At 32.3% G+C, this 17,032-nt stretch overlaps 1 protein-coding gene across 1 annotated transcript in view; it reads left to right on the plus strand.

The window, feature by feature from the left end:
- Positions 1–16,533, plus strand: part of LOC115214424 (transcription factor AP-2-epsilon) — a 72,151-nt gene extending 55,618 nt beyond the window's left edge. Inside the window, exons 6-7 of the mRNA XM_029783619.2 lie at positions 13,254–13,395; positions 16,101–16,533. Of these exons, the coding sequence (XP_029639479.1) occupies positions 13,254–13,395; positions 16,101–16,404 (446 nt within the window). The 3' untranslated portion in view covers positions 16,405–16,533. The remainder of the gene's footprint in view (positions 1–13,253; positions 13,396–16,100) is intronic.
- Positions 16,534–17,032: the final 499 nt, after the last annotated feature.

The raw sequence follows: 17,032 nt of genomic DNA on the forward strand, positions 1-17,032 counted from the left end.
TTTATATGTTTGTTTATTTCACCACTTCTGTTTCATGTATTTTACGTAGGCATGCAATTATATGTTTAAACAACATACTATAATTGCAGCAATGCTTTGCTTTTTAACCGGCATTCAGACACAAATCAAATGTCGGATATTAATATTGATTTGCATGAAATTGTGAGCAAAAGTTTTCATATATAAACTACATCTTCATGCATCCCCAAACTATTTACAATAAATATTATCAAACATTACTTATCAAAAAAAGGTACTACACAATAAACTATTATTAATTGGAGCCTATCAAATAAGGTCTATGCGTTGAAGGAAATACAACTTAAATTTCTCTCTAGTAATTGCTTTTAGTATTTTATGCAAAGATAGAAGATATTACTTGATATATTCCTTCGAGGAAGGGTGTTCGCAACTGGAGTGGCTTTGATCGAGAAACTATGTGGTCAAAGTTAGTTGACCTAGGGCAAAAAAATAAGACCAACAAAAATCCTTATTCTTAGTAAGGGAAAGAAAGAGTGTGCGTTTGTAAAAGCATATACACATTAACATGTATATCTATGTGTTTATATATATATGTATATATACCTGAGTAGAGAAATATATATATATATATATACATCGAGATAGATAGATAGATAGACAGATAGATAGATAGATAGATAGATAGATAGATAGATAGATAGATAGATAGATAGATAGATAGATAGATAGATAGATAGATAGATAGATAGATAGATAGATAGATATATAGATATACACCTGCATACAGACATGAACATCATTCATTTCAATGAATGTTTTCTTGCATTCTCTCTTGGTAGCTCATGCGGTGACATTGAGTGTTCAACCAAGGTACCGGACACTCGCTGAGTTATTCTAATGCACATGAGAAATTTAGACGGACATAGAAGGCAGGAAAACGTTGTAACATATGCCTCAGTATATTCTGTCACATACTCCGACAACACCGCCATTTTGATACCCTTAACAAGCATCGGCCCATGTCTTTATAGATGCTTTTATACATATATATTTGTACATAACTATCATAATGTGCGTATGCGTGTCTGTATACATATATATTTGTGCACCCTCCTTCGTTTTATACATATAAATAAATGGGAACCTCCTTTCGAAGATGAGGTGTGAGTGTTCAATCTTTTTGTGAACGGCCTGCACAAATGATCTTTTTAAATTGATCATATGTACCTGCTATACAATAGCTCACTTTTACTATCTAATCGACATTGTACAGGCGTGTTAGTGTGCCACACGATAGATAACGATGTGATCGGAGAGCAAGATCAAAGTGCGTGTTTTGCTCAAGAATACATCGCACTGCCAGGTCTGGGCATCGAACCTACGATCGTGTGTGCAACACCTGAATCAGTAGGCCATGCGTCTTCACACACACTCATACATATTTTTACACACACACGCACACACACATATGTATATGTACATATATATGCACTCGTGCACATATAGACACACGCATAGGTTGATAATATTCATTCAGATATCTTCTTGCTGCTCAATCATTAAAGGTTCTGTTCAGATAACATAGCTATTTTGTAATGAAAATGGTGCTAAAAATACATAGTTTTAATGGTCTATCATGTAAAAATATTTTGGAATTTGGTATTTGAAATCCATTGGAAAAAGAACCTAACAACAATATAAAACGAAACAAATTACAAAATAAAAAAAAATTATCGAAACAAAAAAAAAATAAGGTCTGTATAATATTCTCAATTGTATTAATATATGTTCGGCGAATAACGTCTGCTTAAGTAGTTCGCTTTTGACCCTGGCTCATGAGTGCTCTGCATTTTCCAGTTTTTCCTTGTTATTCCATGCGAATGCCTGATTGAGCTTTGCAAATCATCGCCTTCCTCTGCCAACTCTACCATCCTTTCACACTATTCCTGGTTTATGACACTTAATTGCATGAGCGTTGTTTCTGTAGTAATGGCTGCCTGTTGTCACTGCAAATGGCGACCAGTCATTGTCTCTGAGTGGATTATTTTAATGGTTGTTCAGTGGAGCGATGCTACTCCACTCTAGCTAGTTGTCACTCAACGCGAAAATCTCACTATAATGCTAGGTAATCAACCATTGAAAATCATTGATGCATGCAGTACTTACCTGGACAGAGTGCAGAAAATGTCACCTGCCGCTCTTACACGAGCCAGCCAATGATTCGGCAATACAACGAAGCGGCGAGATGGGAAATTGAAGACGAGGAAATCAAAAAGTACAACTTAGAGATTAGAGCATAGATTGTTAGAACAATCTGTCAAGAAAATAGTGTGAATGGATCTGATATGTCAACAAGCTGCGAGACTAGCTATTCTTGAACATAAAGAACAACGCGTACATGGCTAAGTGTGGTTGATGTGTGTTAGTTATTTGCTCCGACGGCATATTGTTTGCATTTAATAACGCATGCAAATTGCTGCGCAGAAGAAAAATCTTAATCCGATGCAGTAAATAAGCTAATAATACAATTGAAACAGATAAGTTCATGACACTACGCAATATATATATATATATATATATATATATATATGACAATTGTGTATATGATATAGAAGAAAGGCGACAATATGAGATTTAGATTTAAATGATGATGATGAGGAGGAGAAGGAGGAGGAAGAGGAGGAGGATGATGATGATAATATTGATAATAATAATAAATATTTTAAATTTTGGTACAAGGCCAGCAATTTTAGTGGCAGTGGATTCGTCGATTACATTGACACTAGTACTAAGCTGGTACTATATTTTTGCGACACCGAAAGGTCGACTTTGAAAATAATAATAATAATAATAATAATAATAATAATAATAATAATAATAATAATAATAATAATAATATTATTTTAAAGTAAATTTTGAAAGTGAAACTATCAACATTGCAAAGTATCAAATAATCGCGGCTGCCTTCTGTTTCATTATAAACATATTTATGAGCGGCTTATTAATCAGAAGAATTATGCCTCAATAAAATAAATACCTTTTTCCAAGGCATTACATAATTTGTCACCATCAACAATATTTATTATGAAATAGTCAACGATGTTATATAAAGATCTACATGCTAGCTTCCATTTTAATCAGAGTTCGCAAATATATCATTCTGAAAATAAATCTGTAATCAGGAATTGTCAAATGTGATATTTATATGCACATTCATTCACTGACTGTTGTCCAAAGATCCAGAGATCAATTATTGTGATATAAGTACCCACATGCTATTTGTTGCATCATATATGTCTATATGTTAGACGTTACGTGTACGTTTTCGCTAAACTTGGCCCTTTCCTTTAGATATGTGTTTTATGCGTTTAAATTAAAACACTTCCTGTTGCATAATAAAATAGTTTTCTTGTGAAGGAAGCCGCCTTTGTTGAACAGAATATTTATGAGGAAAACACAAATCACCTTCTTGATAGCGTATAAAACCGAAACAGTATATTCTTTATCTAAATGCGTTTCGTGTCTGCTGTGAAGATTTATTTGATTTACTCGGTCAAACAGATTTTCTATATAACTTATTCAAGTTCCAATCGTTACTATTAGTTTCTTTTTACTTTTATATATTCATGAAACATCATTACATCTAACAGCTATCTTCTAAGGTTAATTCCAATACATTTTCCAAATTGTATTCAGTGATAAATAGCTGCTTACATTTTCCTGAATTAACCGGAGAAATTAGTTTTGAAACGTAAAAGAGAATTCCTAAATATATTGGTTACTAAGGTCACTCAAACGTCAGTTCTAGTCTTGCAACAAACAATTTATGTTCCTCTAAATAATAAAGAAAAAGTTTTACTTTTCCTTTGAGTATTTTCTTCATTTTCAAAAGTCACTTTCTCTAACCTTGGCGTATAAAAGCTGTAATTCATGCGGTTGGTGTTATAAATTACTGAAGACTTAACTGCTGGCTGTAACTAATCCTCGTGTAATGCCACCGTAGGTGGGCCTTTTAACGAGAGCTTTTGTCATAAAACACATCATTTATGCATTACTACACGACGGGAATAAAACAATAATAACAAAAGAGAAAAGAACGAAACGTAAAGAAAGGAAAGAATTACATAAGCCATTGAAATTAGTGATTAAAAAACACTTCCATTTAATTGTCATGCTAAATTATCAAGGAAGAATAATCAAATCGATATGCTTATATTCTCAATCTGAGTTGTTCTTTTTGTGATCATGTTACTGGTCGTCAGTTAGCGGAAGGAATATTATTGGAGATTTATACTTCATAGAGAGAAGATATAATATGCACACACAGACACACAGATACAGACACATACACACGCGCACACACGTATGTATACTATAAATGGTTAGATGCATAAGAAGATAGGTAAGTAGACAGGTGGATCTACAAAAATATTAATATTAATAAAATTAGGAGTGGCTGTATGGTAAGTAACTTGCTTACGAATGTCATGGTTCTGGGTACAGTCCCGCTGCATGGCACCTTGGGCAAGTGTCTTCTACTAGAGCCTCGGGCCGATCAAAGCCTTGTGAGTGGATTTGGTGGACGGAAACTGAAAGAAGCCCGTCGTATATATGTATATATATGTATATATATGTATATACATATATGTGTGTATGTGTGTGTATATGATTGTTTGTGTGTCTGTGTTTGTCCCCCCAACATCGCTTGACAACCGATGGTGGTGTGTTTACGTCCACGTAACTTAGCGGTTCGGCAAAAGTGTCCGATAGAATAAGTACTAGGCATCCAAAGAATAAGTCCTGGGAGTCGATTTGCTCGACTAAAGGCGGTGCTCCAGCATGGCCACCGTCAAATGACTGAAACAAGTAAAAGAGTGAATATGCAGATAAAGATATTTCTTAATTACTATAAAAATAAATAGCTGAATTAAAATGAAACATTATCTGTCAAAGTAGTTTTGACAAAAAGAAGGATTTGAAACGAATTTTTTGAACTTCCTTATTTGTCATTTATGCTTTAACAAAATGTTTTCAAATAGGCTCTGTTACACCATGAAATTTCCACGTTTCCCGGTATTTAAGAATTAATTCCATAAAATTAATTTACATACTGAGGGGAACATCTAATATTATTTTGAAGTTAAGGAGATCACTCTTAACTGCGAACAGATATTTTTCAATAACATTGAATTTCATCAACATGTCTAACAAGGTATGCCATCTCTCCCGCTCTTTCGCTCTTTCTCTCTATGTATATTTATTTATATGTCTGCCCGTCTGTTTCTCTCTGAGTATATATAGTATATATATATATATATATATATATATATATATGTGTGTGTGTGTGTGTGTGTATGTATATATATATATATATATATATATATATATATATATATATATATATATATATATATATATATATATATATATATATATATATATATATATATATATAAAGATATATATATGTGTATATATATATATATGTATATATATGTATATATATCATGTGTGTGTGTTTGTGTCAAGCTGTTGAATCTGTGTTGTAAAATTTTGCAGTTTGAAAATATATCTGCTGTAATGTAGTGTCTATTCGAATTGTTACTACTCCACGTATTAGCTTGCTGAACTGTTGTTTCTCTATTCAGTTTATGACCTGATAGATATAAAGAATATCCTACTTCGTATGAATGATATTTTCTCGACAGCATGAATATCATTATTTATCAGATTCATAAAATATGTAATAGAGATTCAGTTTTATATTGCCGTTGTTGTTTAGCGTGGTGTAACCTTGACTGAGCAGGTATATGTGAGTAAAAATGTTTCATATTCGATCATCCCGGGAATTCTCTCGCTATTTCTAGCTATGTAACGTAGGAGTGATTTTTAGATTCAGTTATGAGTACATAAATATATATATATATATATACCTATCTATGTATATGTACGTGTACATGTGTGCGCGTGTAGATTGATGAATGGATGTGGTATTTGTTTTTCTTACAAATACAACTCCATGTGCTCTGGCCTATAATGAAACATTTGATTTATTTCCATGGAAATTCAAAAGACAAATATACCACCCCATTTGTAAGAACACACAAGCATATTTAAGATATCATCTGAAAATATTTTTGTAATAGGGAGACCTATTTTATGACCAAGATCTGGAAAAGGTATTCTTATATCAGTGAACTATCTATAATGCTTACAATAGAGTAAAGATATTTTAGTAAAGATATCCACTACCTAACTGTCAGTTGAATGTATTAAGTCAAGTGGTGGATTAAAATCCTTATCTAGTTGCTACTTCTGAGACGTCACTGGTCTGAGGCGTTACAAATTCAATCCGCTTTGGGGAAATATTAGGAACAGCTATATAAACAAATGTTCGTAATTATGAGATCGATACACGCTAACAATCAGCAAACCAGCGAAGGAATATTTGCTTGGTTCGATAGTATAACTTGGTACTTTTACCAGTCAAATTCCATTCCAATAAAATCTTAGTTTTTAAAGAAGGGCTATTAAAATATTGAGACATTCAGCTTGCTAAACAAGACATAACTTGATACCTACTAAAGTAACTCCAATCATAGCTTTGCTAAATACAAACTCATCTCAGGCTAAACAACAACCAGAATAACAAATATGTTAACAACACAGTTCTTTTCTGTAGAATGCTTACAAAAGCTATCTAAGCATAGACGACTTATTCCTAGTACGTGTATTTGATTTCCTTTCCAGACAGTTTTTATTAACCGACGTACATGACATCAACACATTATTTATGAAGCAATAACATTACTGCAAACATTGTACATTAAATATATAGTGACAATGAAAATGCAATTCGAATGAATTATACACGCCAAAGATAACAATTATCTGTACTCATAAGCTGAACACAGGTGTAATATCACGTTGTATGTACAAGTTTAGTTATGTCATTGCTATAGTTTATAATTCTCTTCTTCCAAAACAATGGCATTCTTTATTGCGTCCTACTGAAATTAACTTTACTCTTCATGAAAATAACTATAAATTTATTCATCAAATGAAACTTTGATAAAAAGGATATCTATATATTACGGGTATAAACAGCAAATATGTTTCTGGAAATTATTAACCTACACAGTATGAACATGAAAAATCCACTACCATTGGCTATTATGTTCACTGTAAATGAATGGGTTTCTAAGATCTTGCAAGTAATAAAATATTATACATTCTAAGCATCAATTTCAGACAGGAAAGAGCAACAACTTCATAAATGAGACCCGATTTGCGTTTGCTGGTAACATAAAGACAGCAAAAACAAAAAGGAAAAAGCCAAAATGGTATACAAAAAATGTAGTTAGCAAAAACAAAAAAATCAATTGATATGAGTATTTCGCAATATAATCAATAACTCTCTAATCCCTGTAGCCCCCAGATACATTGTATATCAAAACTTACGAGATATACAGATAGAAGGTTACTATATTTTGTTGTACAGGTAAATGAGCTGCATAGATATACTAACCGTCCGCATAAGAGAAAATTGTTAAATAAATCTTGAAATACATAATGTAGAGAGTAACAAAAAGAAAATCATTGTGACTTCTGTGATTAGTCCATGCAGATGGTGTCCCTAGGAATTTCCTTGTCTTTGATTGTAGCAATGCAATGTTTAAAAACGTTGCAAGTTAGTTTTCTCCTGTATCCTTAACAGACTGAATCAAATCTCGCAAACTTGGGAAATAAATATATATTTGCTTTCATTTTTAAATAACAACCACTAAGTTATAAATTAGTCGATAAAAAGGAAAATATTTCTTATTTCAACACGCGCATGTCTTCCTTTCATCTTTCTTACTAACTTCAGTCATGCAGGGGTACTGCCTCGAAGGGTTTAGTTGAACTAATCGACCCTAGTAGTTGTGTTTTCAAAACAACTTGGCATTTATTCTATCAGTCTCTTTTGCTGAACTGATGACTTAAGCAATCAATCGTTAGAAAGAGACGTTGGCGGGAAGAAACCTAACTTGTTATCCTCAAGTTGATTTTCATGTCTACCTTCCACTATGTCTAGCCTCATCTATGTCCATGAACGTCACGTAATGACCGATATGGTGCAATTACAAATAAAAGCGGCTGAAATACAGTTAGTCTGACGATTCTTTCAAGTAACGTTATTCGACAGCGTGTATAGCGCAGAGATCAAGGTCGTGACGCTACTTTACGTATTGAGAGCTCACAGTTGCAATGCTATCGACATGTGGTTAGAATGTTGCAGGAATAGATCATAAGATAGTTTCATTAAGCCAAACCAATAACCAGGACACTTGGGGTAGATCAGGAATGAAACGATGGCTATGTATTTATATAAGTGTCGTTTCACTGTAACTACGTATAACAACATATGGAACATGAATAGTATTCTAGCGCTCCACATCTTACTTGAATGTTGACTCACGTAATTAATATTTATATGTTCAATAATCTTGAGAAACATTACTTTCGAACGAATAGCAATGTCGCTAAAGTCTTAGAAATACATGTAGATTTAAGTAATTAAGTATAATTAGTGAATTTATACCAATGTAAACATTGACATTGGATTGTAATTTGTTAATTAATTACTATTAATGGTAGAAGTACTTGTGATGAAGTTAACATCACAAAGTTTTTAATGTATATTTGTGTGTGCGTTTGTATGCATTTGTGCCAATGTACTCATAAACATACGCATAGAAGTATCTCGTTTAAACAGATAACGAACTAGTGCTGCACACGATTATATGAAATAGAAATAAAAGAAATATATTATGTCACATCCACTCTTAATTAACACCAGCCATTCATAAAATGACATTATAGGTATGTATATTAGCAGACACCATCTGCATTATTGTTCCAACATTAGACAAAGCTGACATGCTGTAGACATTAGGTAATTTCTCAAAAGAAAAACAAAACCCTTATATGCAGAAACACTTTAGTTACGATGTTTGGCTTATATTTTTGTGTACATGTTCATAGAAATAAGACAAAATGAAAATGTAAACATGCGAGCATTACAAAGGCAATTTTATTCAACAATCATCTATTATATACAAATATATCAGTAAGTATATAATTGCATATATTCATACACCTATATATATATATACACGTACACATAGATGTCCATGTAGATATATCTTGAATGATATCTGAATTCTTAAAAGATGCACCATTTATGATTCATAATAGCGTTGACACAACATAACTGAGAGATTTGTGGTGTTAGGTACTTGAGAGGTTGTGTAGTTAGTCTGAGGAATCATAGATATCAAACAAAATATATTTGTTAATTTTTCCATGAAAATATCAATTGTCGAATCCTTCTTCATAAGTTACTATTAGAAATCAACTTGATGAAAGAGATGCCAAATCATGCCTAAGATGGCAGGACATGGAGAATAATGTAGTCTTAGATATTGTGCTGATGGACTCACTGGTTACTTCGACGCAGCTGCACATTCAACGACTGCCTGAGTGCGGGATCAAAACTGCAGAGTTCTAGGAACATCCTCTGCCCGTCATTGCTACCTCGTTTTATATCACTACAGGACTTATGAAAAGAGTCTGATGGTGTTGCTGTTGTTGTCTTAATTTTCTGGAGAACTAAACGATGGATGTTATGATAACGGGCATTCTCTTGCCTTTCAGATTTGATTTCGTCTGGTGCAACAAATGCCACGAAGCTACTAGTTTATCAGGTTGCAAGATTTCAGTGGAGTTACTTTCTCTTAAATGAGTGTGCTAAGGGATGAAGGGGTTCATTTGCTCTGAGTTACCTCTTTATAAACGGAGTAAAGAAAACTAGTCATTGTCAGAATACACTTTGATTGTAAGTTTGCTTGATCAGGAATGACCTTGGACTAAAATATTAATAGAAGATATACATACACACACACACACACACACACACACACACACACACACCACCCACCCCCACACACACACATATATATATATATATATACACATATATATATATATATACACATATATATATATATATATATATATATATATATATATATATATATATATATATATATATGTGTGTGTGTGTGTGTGTATTCATATATATGTATGCATGTATGTATGTACGTACATATGTACATATGTATGCCGGGCTACTGAGCGATTTCTATATGGGGAATTGTTATTCATGGAGAGAGATATGTTTCTGTAATTTTAATTGACTCGTCATCGCAGTCAACGTTGTAAATAAAAAAAATAGTTATATATGTGTTTGTATGTGTATGTGTGTTTTGTGTGTCTTAAATTTTTTATTTATTTTTGTTTCATATTTATATTATCAATTTTCAACACTTTATGTTTGTTCAATTCCGAGCGATACGCTTAAAAAAGAACAAGAATACATAGCCGCCACTTACATGTTTGTCACACACTCGTTCATTATAATTGCTTCTTCACTTTTAATATAGCAGTTATCGACAAAGTAACGCGACTCCTTTACTCTACATATGTATGTGTAGTGTATGTAGTCCTTTCTCCACAGCTCACTACATTATCCGACACATCACATCACAGCACACCTCACCACCATTACCCGACACCACATCACACATTCACCAGACAACAAAGGCGACACATAATATGCTAACATGAGCATAGACAGAGAAGAGTATTATTATTAACCACAAAGGTTATTATTATTATTATTACTATTATTATTATTAAAATTTCGGTGAGTGGGTAGAATCGTTAGCAAACAGCTTAGCGGCATTTCGTCCAATTTTACGGTCTGAGTTCAAATTCCGTTCAGGTCGGGTTTGCTCTACATCATTTTGGGGTCCAAAAATCAACACCAGTTGAGCTCTAGAGCCAATGGAATCAACTTAAAAACTCCCCCAGAAATTGCTGGCCTTGTGCCAAATTTGAAGCTTTTATTATTATTATTATTATTATTATTATTATTATTATTATTATTATTGAGTGAGAGAGCAGTGCATGCCATTAAAGTGACACTGGGGTAAAATATACGAAGCCCAGTATATACATCATTACTACCTGTCTGATAAGGTACACCCGGTATATGCATCACAGCCATATGTGCACGACATAATGATCTCATATTAAGACAAACAGCGCATGAACTTGCAGGTGGGGGGCCCAGTTAGAATTTTCTTCTGGTCGAGTAGCCCATCTCGTTCAAAAGATCCCTGAATGAGGATTGTTTAAGGATGTTGAACGAACCACCCATGTTTACAAAGGTGAATTATCCAAACCTCTAAGAATTCATTTCCACACACGGATATGATGCTCTCCCACTACTTCTGCTCGTGATCAGAGATGCACATATCGTCAGCCACTAAGGGACATGGTCAACTGGTTACGGTCAAACAACTGACAAGCAAATCTGTGGTATTGAGCAGAATATTTGCTGTAGTCCACCATTTTCAGCAAGACAAAACAATGTACATGATAACACTTCCAATCAACTAAGATCAGCAGCCATAAGAACCACTGCCTGGTACTGCACCAGGGTATTTATTATCATAATAATAATAATAATAATAATAATAATAATAATAATAATAATAATAATAATGATAATAATAATGATAATAATAATAATAATAACAATAATAATAATAATAATAATAATAATAATAATAATAATAATAATAATAATAATGATAATAAAAATAACTAGTCGGCAAGGTTTCAGAATTGTTACCGCCCGTAATATAATGATCATCATTTCCTACGTCTGTACGCTCTGAGCACAAATACTGCCGATGTCGCGTTTGTCTTAGCTCAGCTGAACGAAATCCGAATTTATGTTTAACAACGGGAGCAACATATAAAAAAATACAATGCAAATCCAAACTTCATCACGCTCTCTCATTGCGAATTTTTTTCAATGCAATGCAACAAACGATTAAATTAAATATCAAGTGTTAAGTATTTATAATGTCATTATGTGTCTATATATGTGTGTGTGTCTCTCTCTCTCTCTCTCTCTCTCTCTCTCTCTATATATATATATATATATATATATATATATATGTATATGTGTCTATGTATGTATGTATGTATGTATACGTACCTATGTATGCATTTATATTCTCACCATGTCATTTATTATTGACATGTTCAATGGCACATTAATTAAGGGAAATGAAACGTCTGTATTTTGTTTTTCTCTTTTTTGTAGATTATTTTCTCCTCGTTCTGCACAAATATACAAGCCAATTCACAGTGCTTAGAACACTTCTTGCTAAAAAGTATGCTAAATTATCAAAATTCATATATTGCACGTTGCTGAGGTGTCGAAATAGTGACTAAATAGAAAAATGCATTTAACATAGATTTCCCGAACTAATATGTGCTTGTATACGCATCATGTATATATATATATATATATATATATATATATATATATATAAACATATATATAAACATATTTCCTAAAACGAATGGTGTACACCTGGTAGCTTACTGGTAAAGCACGGTCACTTTCACAGAGATCGTTATGTATATGGCAAGTGAAAGACAGAAGATAGAATATACGAGAATTTATTATTAATCACGACAATCGTTTCGGCACATCTAGTAATTAATAGTAATTGCTCGTATATTCCATCTTCCGTCTTTCATTTGCCATATATATATATATATATATATATGCTTATATATATATATATATATATATATATATATATATATGCTTATACTTATACACGTACGCATGCATGTATTTATATATATATATATATATATATATATATATATATATATATATATATACACATATTTATGTATGTGTATAGACACACACACACATACATGCATATATAAATACACAGCAGCGTATTTGGGTGTGTGCGTGTGTCTGCCTGTACATACATTTCTAAGCATGTACATGCAGAGTCATACTTCCATCCACGTTCACTCACACATACATACATATAGATACACATATTCAGAAACACACACACACACACATACACATACATAAACACATATCCATACACTCACTCAATTACAAAGGCGCACACACCACACAAAGTGGCACAAAACCTTATATTTCAGTTGAATGAAACACACTGTACACATAAAAATGGGTTAATGAAATTCCGAGACGTTGGGAATGTTTGATCAAATGATTTTTATTGCAGTTTAACTTCCTTTTTGTTTAAGTTGTAATTCAATTCTTCTTGCAAATGATCAACTTCTTATCAAGTATTTTTGTTTGTTTTCAGGAGAAGCAATAAGATTGGCTCGGGATTTCGGTTATTTGTGTGAGACAGAATTTCCGGCGAGGCAATGTGCAGAATACACATGCAGGCAGTATACAGATCCAACTGAGCAGCACACACGTAAAAACATGATCCTAGCGACTAAGTGAGTTCGTTTTATATTTTTGTCTCTGTATATGTATAAGTGTGTGTGTGATTGTGAGTTCTTCGTGAAAACTGTGTATATGCAAATAGGTAGGTATGTAGATACGTGCGTACGAGCTTCTGCATATATTAAAAGTGTATATTAATACTTGCATACATGTAATTAGACATCTACCGGTTTGTTCACAGTTAGGTATTGAAAATAGGTTATTGAACGGTTACATATATAAAAGCGAATTAAAGGTAATGCTAATGGTACTTCGCAATAATCTTTATACATACATGCATACATACATATATACATATATAATACATACATACATATATATATATGTATATATATACATGTATATACGACGGGATTGTTTCCGTTTCCGTCTACCAAATCCACTGACAAGGCATTGGTCGGCCCAAGGCTATAGTAGAAGACACTTCCCCAAGGTACCACGCAATGGGATTGAACCCGGAACAATGTGGTTGGTAATTACCTCACAGCCACTGGGGGTTTATTACATAAAACCATTGACTAGCTCCACTTGTCTTAAATTCTACTTGGTGGAGAACACTCGCTTTCATCATAAATCTATTTCACGTAATTATGAAGTCACCAAAGACCAGTAATAAGTGGGTGAATAAGAGCCTTTCGTTGTTTTAGCCTTATACTTGAAGTAATGTAACAGACCTATGATCAAATATAATATTTTGATCTGCCCGTGATTTTAAGAATATCTAGGATTGTATTATCCTTTCACGGGGCGTTTTGGTTAGATTTGCATGAGATTCGTTAGACTATATATATGTTGGAGGGAAAATGTACAGAATTCATTGATGCTGTCGAAGCAATTGAATATATTGCTGTCTACTTGAATCTTGTTGCTCTTTACGGCAAAGTACATCAACGTTAAGAAACACTAACACCAGATAGTGGTGTGTCACTGCTTGCTTTCGTAATTAAATCTAAAGCTTTACAGTTGGAATAGATTTCTGAATCATAATTTTCAATGTACAGATGTATGTGGTGGGAGAAAGTATGGAAAAGGTTTATAAAACAGGGTGTGTTAGGTACATTCCTCATAATGTGGTGATTAGATAATTACAATTAATTCGAGAACGAAAATGTTTGCAAAGAAATAAGGTGACACTGAACTACTTGGTTTAAAATCAACCACGTGGAATAATCTGTCATATAACAGGTGACATATTCAGCGGATTAACATACACATAGTGTGAGACAAATAGACGCTTTACTTAAACACTGAATACAAACAAGAGAAGAAAATGGCCTGTAGTGAACAATAGGCAAATAATAATAATAATAATAATAATAATAATAATAATAATAATAATAATGAGGATGATAATAATAATAATAATAACAATAACAACAACAACAACAGCAACAACAATAATAATAACAATGAAAATAATGATAAAAGAAAATTAGACATGAATTTAGGGAGACTTCTGATTAATAACAATGAGAATTTTTTGGGCGATTCTATTTGTTTATTTAACAATGACACCTGAAATACTTTAAAGGCAGATAAATAGTCAATTAAGTATTTGCTATATTAAATTGGATTATATATACACATATGCACATACATATATACCTACACATGTATATACTTATATTTATATACATACATATATATATATATATATATATATATATATATATATATATATATATATATATATATATACATATATACATATATGCGTGCTATGTGATTCTTAATTCTCTATAACAACAAATATTAGGGGAAGACATGGATTGATATCTTGAAATATCAACTAATTACGAAATCAAATAATCTAAACCCAGTGCTCTCAGCTTGTATTTCACTCATAGAAAACAGATTTATACCCACGCATGTTCACAAACACAGACAGATGCGTACCCGTTTAAAGAGGCTGAGGCTGAAATACGCAGTCTAACAGACATATAAAGATGCAACTTATAACCTGACACTTTCACATGGGCATCTGTGTATACATAAACGTACGTGCTCTCTCTCTCACACACACACTCACAGAATGCAAAGACAAACCGCTTGCCGTGCTTATCACGTGTGAAGCGCGTTTTGTAATTTCCCTGGAGGAAAATTATGAAAAGAATGTCTTAAATATATCGATTTTTACGCCATTCTGAATAAATTGAAAAACTTCTACATGTCTGTATCAACATATGCACATATGCATGCATATGCATACATACATACATATATGCATACATATATGTATATATGTATATATGTATATATATATATATATATATATATATATATATATATATATATATGTATGTATGTATGTATGTATGTATGTATGTATGTATGCACATAGCAATACTACTGTATGCAGAAAAATACTTAAATGCATAGTTTCCTTGAGAACAGTGAAAAAATGTAAATAAACAAAGGAAGACAGAAACCATTCCCAAAAGAGCAGAAAATTTCACTTTAATGTAGCATGATGCACGTATAATGTTTATTGTTACTTTGTTTTGAAAACACTTTTCAGACGACCTCGCTTTAACGTTTTACTAATATTGTCTATTATAGGAGCCAATTTATAGCAATATGCTGTTCGTTTCTTTTGCTTTGCATTATTGTAATTTTGTCGACTCTTGCATTTTCTTCTTCCATTTACACATATATTTTACATATACTTATGTTTCTTTATTTTTTATCTCTCTTACAGACAATTACTTAAAGAATTAGTGGATTTATTAAACCAAGACAGATCCCCGTTAGGAAATGCGCGTCCTCAGTTAATTTTGGAACAAGGAATTCAGCGGCACTTGACACATTTCAGCTTGATCACTCACGGTTTTGGTAGCCCGGCTGTAGCTGCAGCTCTTACAGCTGTCCAGAACTACCTGAATGAAATGTTAAAATATCTAGACAAAAATTACCCCTCGCAAAACTCCCAGGTCTCATCTGCTAACCAACTGGACTCAACTGGCAAAGCAAAATCTGAAAAAGATGAAAATCGGAGAGAATGAGATTTATTTTGAATGTTTTTTTTTTATATACATACATGTATACATTTCTATACATATACATATTTGCATGCCGGTGTTTTGATATGCATGCATTTATAGACATATTTCTACATGAAAATATGTGAATATATATATACATATATACACATACATATAACTTTCATATATATATATTATATACATCCATATATATATATCATATATGTATATAATTGTTTAAATGTGTGTATATGTATATATGTATAATTATATCTATATGCTTACATATGTATACATGTATGTGTATATATATATGTTTTATATATATATATATATATATATATATATATATATATATATATACACTTGTATACATATGCATATATTTATATAGGCAAATGAAAAACTGTCAAAACACACATATTCTTATACCTGCACATTCGACTGTGCATGTGTATATTTATATGTGAGTGTATGCATGTATTTATGTATGTATGTACTTATGTATATATGCACAACAGAGTTCTAAAAACTCAAAGGGAACGTCAAATGGTTAAATCAGAAATCATATCTCATAGGAAAGAAAGGATGAAGAAGGCAGAAAAAGCGGTGACAAATATGGTAAAAAAAAAGGAAAACAATTTGACAA

Source organism: Octopus sinensis, linkage group LG7 (genome assembly GCF_006345805.1).
Source record: "Octopus sinensis linkage group LG7, ASM634580v1, whole genome shotgun sequence".
Lineage (NCBI taxonomy): Eukaryota > Metazoa > Mollusca > Cephalopoda > Octopoda > Octopodidae > Octopus > Octopus sinensis.